Consider the following 4,637-nt stretch of genomic DNA (forward strand, 5'->3'; position numbering starts at 1 on the left):
TTTAGTGATATGTGATCAATACTAATGTCGTAAAAATGGTGTTTAAATTTTGGGGTTTTCACAGAGGAGGAGCGGGCGGCCCATGCGGCGGTCGATGCCGAGATGGAACAACGTAGGCTGGCGGCCGCCGCAGCCGCAGAGGACTCCGACTCGGAGATATCTTGGTCTTCCGATGACCCTGATGCGCCTACGCCGGAGGAGAGGGCGGCGGAGCAGTGGGCTATCGTCGAATCCTTCGAGACGCTCAAGGACGACGCACGGGAGGCGGTGGAGAAGCATGCGATGAAGGAGCGACGCAACAACGGGGCCGGCCCGTCCGGAAGCAGCAAGTAGTCTAGGCTTCTAGATCCACATTGTATAGTTTTTATGCATTTAAATGTACTACTTTTTATATTTTTAAATATGTTGCAAATCTAAAAATGGGCCACCCCGATGGGAGCACACCCAGACGCAAACGGACGCGCGGATAAAATATGTCCGGGGGGCGACGCAAATCGCGACCACTTTTGGGCGTCCGAAATGCGTCGCCCCGTTGGAGATGCCATGAACAGTGAGTTTTTTCACTGCATATTTTTATTTATTTTAATAAAAATGGGGTTAGTTACAAAATTGAAATTTTAGTTACGTTCTGTATATGCAACCGAGCTTCAATCATTGCTCTATGCAATTCATCCATGAGGTGAACTGCGGTCGGAGGTAAAGCAGCTGCGAAAAATGGCACTGAACATACGTATGTCTACAGGAGTAGCAAGTAGCATTGGAGGAGAGACAGGACGTTCAAACTAGGAAGGCTGGCACGCCCACCTTCCCCGAGGCTCTCTGCGCCTTCTTCCACACCACGCTCCGCTCTGCCTTTTCCATTGCCCTTCTCCACTTCGGTGCAATGCCAGCCCAAGCCCAAGCCCAAGACCCTCCACAGATGGCGTCTCCGTCCGTGCCGGCGGCGCCGTCGTCGTCGTGGGTCATCCTAGGTAGCATCCCAAGTGTCTCCACGCCGGCGGACGGCGCCGACGCCTCTGTCGCGCTCACGGCGCCGCCGCGCGTCTCGATCCTCACCGTCACCCCGCGCGTCTTCCCGGATCCGCCAACGCCCCACTTCTTCCCCTTCGTCCTCGCCGCGGACCCCTCCGGCCTGCTCCTCCTGCAGGCCAACCTGCGCTGCGCCCCGAGACGTGAAGTCATCGACCGTCCTGGCCAAGAAGGCGTCATGTGGAAGTACAACAACTCCCGCTACTTCGTGCTCGACGCCACCACCGGCTCGGCGTTCCACCTCCCCGACCCCGACCCCCAGCCCCAGCTCACCATCCTCCACCAGGCCCTCCTCGGCCTTGTCGTCTCCCCCGGTGGCGGCGGCCACTACATGGTCGCTGAGCTCCAGCCCTTCATCGGCACCGACACGGCCACGCTCCTCTGCTTCTCTACAGAGGTCGGGGAGTGGGTCGCCAAGCCCGTCCATTACCCTCTCCCGCCCCGGTCGTGGGCTGCCACCTGCGTGCTATCGCACCGCGGGAGGCTCTGGTGGGTCGACCTCTCATGGGGCGTCCTCACCTGCGACCCCTTCGCCGACGACCCGGTCCTGGGCTTCATCCCGTTCCCGCCGGACAGGGTGCTCAGGTGCAGGGAAGCTTGGGGAGTCACCGACCAGTACCGCTGCGTCGGGGTGAGCGACGGCAAGCTGCGCTTCGTGGACACGTACTACATGGGCAAGCGTCGTGCTCGTCCCACCGTGAGCGTCTGGACGCTGGCGGATCCTGACTCAACAGAGTGGACGCTGGAGCACGAGGCGACGTTCACAGAGATCTGGGCCGATCAGAGCTACAAGGCCACCAGGCTGCCCAAGAAGATCCCCACGCTCGCGCTGATTCACCCCAAGAACCCCGACGTCGTCTACTTCTTTCTGGAAGAGCACCTCTTTGGTGTTGACGTGCGTGCTCGCAAGGTGGTGGACTGCGAGGTCTATGGCCTGGTTGCGCCGCCCAGCTGCTGCATCGCCACCCGCTTCGTTCGGGCCTGGGAGCTGCCGCGGGCACTCTCCTCAGGTACCAATCAACAATCGTTCATTTCATTAGTCCCCTGTTTTTATGTCTGCTGTCCATTGATCTGGTTGTCTGATGTATGTCCAATTTTCCACCTTTAGGGTGCATTTAGGCATGCAATATCCATATAGAAATCTAGTACTAATACTTCTGTAGCTGGCATATTTAAATAGTTCATCGACTACTTCTAATGGTTTTGCTGCTTTGCAGTGTTTAAGTAGTAAGGCACACAACGAGAATCGTGCCAATCAGCAATCATGCCGATTTGTTATAGGACTTGTAGATCCGTATAGATGCGGAAACACAAGTGATCTTGCCAATGACTACGTTTCACTGTTGATATATGAATTGGTGAGAGTGTGAATACTAATAGAATGAGCATACATACTGTCTTCATAACCCTCTGATAATGTTGTCTATTGACCTGGTATGTATGATGCATGCCAAGTTCTCCTAAATTAGACGCTCCCCTTGTAGTGTTCAGATTTTATACAAGAAGTATAATTATAAAATGTCACATTTTAAATAATATGCTAGTCTCTTGCATCTGGATGATCATTTCTTAATGATGCATATATGATATACCTCCGTTCCGAAATATAAGACTTCTTAGATAGTTCATTTAGCATTCTAAAAAGGCTTATATTTTGGAACGGATGTAATATCTACCTACCATAAAATAATCGGTTACACCATTTTTATTTCCCCCTGGGCATTTTATGACTGTAGTTAATGTGATTTATGATGAATGAGAGAGCTAGTAATTAACACATTAGGTGCAACTCCCCCGCAAAAAAAAAAGGTGGCATAAGAACCAAACAACCATTCCACTTCAGACAGAAATGATGTTTGGTTTGTGCTTGCGGTTTCCAAGCAAGATATATAGCCCATAGAGTAGTTTGGGTCATTCTTTCTAATTTGAGTGATTCTAGCACATATATATCGAAGTTTGTCCAAAGGCTTGTAACTAATATTTGTTATATCTGACAAGGTAAATGGTCTAATGGTATCAACTTGGCTGAAGAATCGTTTGCTAGACCATACCAACCATCTGGAGGTGATTACCACTTGGTGGGAGTTACCAAGAAGACATTCATCGGTTGAAATGGAGGAGCAACTGCGTATGGCTAACAGTGTCCTAGTTAAGCTCAGTTTCCCCCAACCTATATGATATTTTCTGCCCTGGCTTCAAACACCATGCGCCTGTACTGTAGTAGTACTAACACTCTTGTGTCGATACTTTCTTTGTTCCAGGTGGCAGGTGTAGTAGCGCTGAATTCAGGTTATGGAGTGGCTGCAGTATAAGGTCCGCCCTGGTGTCATGCATGCTTTGGCATCATTGCGCGAAGTAGCTTAACATGTTTCTTATTGTATCAGATGGTGACTGATCAGAATTCTGTGAAACACTATCGTTTTTTTTTTGGTATTTATTATCTCCTTGGAGGGAACAACTTGTACTGGAAGATGTATTTTTCGGGCATGATGGATCGCTCCAGTGATCATTTGAACTGCGAAGCTTTGATTTTCTTCAGTGACTGGTTGTTGCTATACCTGAAATTCTTGCATTGGATCGGTAGCCATTCCTGCTGATTTTTTTTTTTTTTTTTTTTTTTTTTTTTTTTTGTGTAGAAGATAGCAAATGCATTTACAAGAAACCAAGATCCTTGCAAACAAGCGATTTAGCTACACCGTACCCACACATCTTGTCGTCTTCTTGGATGATGTGTGTTGGTGTACCGTCAGGGAGTATGGCCTTGTTCATGGTCCCCCTTCATCGTAGGTATAGCGAGTTGTCGCTGGGAAGGTGGCTTCGAGTTGATCTTTGTATTCCCCTTGTAAGGCATTGCGAATAATTTAATAAAGAAGAAAGCTGTGTGCATCCTTTGAATGCAGAGGCTGGGGTTATGCTCCTTGATCGAAAAAAAACACATATTGTCGTCTTCTTTAGTGGACTGCAACCAAATAGGAATTTCTTGCATACCTTGTTTCTCTTGCTACAGGGGTTTGCTCAAAGTATTGCGACATTTTTTTCACAAATATAGAGATGACTGGAACAAAATGTTGCAGCGATGGGTGTCACGCCGGATCTGCCTATGTCCCGCTTCTAGTTATCCAAGGAATTCTTGTGATGCCCCGCTACTGGCCATTAACTGTGACGTTTGTGTTTACTCTATTTAGTGTACTAGTTCTTGATTTGGCGGGCTTTCTCCAGTTTGAAAACCTAAGATCTAAGATCGGGCAATGACGGTGCTTGTGCAATATTTCCTTCTTGAAGGTATCGTTTTTGAAGAATTTGGACTTCGGGTGCTATCCTGGTGGCAGGTTGTTTTGCAGCTACAAGAAATTGATCACTGTAACATGATCTTTCTTTGTTGTTGTTGTTCTTTTTTTTTTTTTTTTTTTTGCTTTAGGGCTATGTGCATGTCTTCATAATGTTTTGTTCTTGTAGAAGCTAGGTGTAATTGGTATCTTAGTGATATTAATACATTTCCTTTATCGAAAAAAAAGATTTAACTTGTCGCTAGCTGAGCTGGTTGAACCACTCCTTTCTTGATGCTAGATTCTAGGTTCCTTTATATTTTTGTCGACGGAAAGAATACA

The 4,637-nt window shown here is 48.1% G+C and overlaps 1 protein-coding gene across 1 annotated transcript; it reads left to right on the forward strand.

The window, feature by feature from the left end:
- Window positions 1-919: 919 nt before the first annotated feature.
- LOC124663759 lies at window positions 920-2,137 on the forward strand. The gene has a single exon (XM_047201426.1). The coding sequence runs from the start codon at window positions 920-922 to the stop codon at window positions 2,135-2,137; it is 1,218 nt and encodes a 405-aa protein (XP_047057382.1).
- Window positions 2,138-4,637: the final 2,500 nt, after the last annotated feature.

This window comes from Lolium rigidum, chromosome 6, assembly GCF_022539505.1.
Source record: "Lolium rigidum isolate FL_2022 chromosome 6, APGP_CSIRO_Lrig_0.1, whole genome shotgun sequence".
Lineage (NCBI taxonomy): Eukaryota > Viridiplantae > Streptophyta > Magnoliopsida > Poales > Poaceae > Lolium > Lolium rigidum.

What these genes read in the sequence shown, in the direction of transcription:
- LOC124663759 (XM_047201426.1), top strand. Translation starts at nt 920, where the DNA reads ATGGCGTCTCCGTCCGTGCCGGCGGCGCCGTCGTCGTCGTGGGTCATC.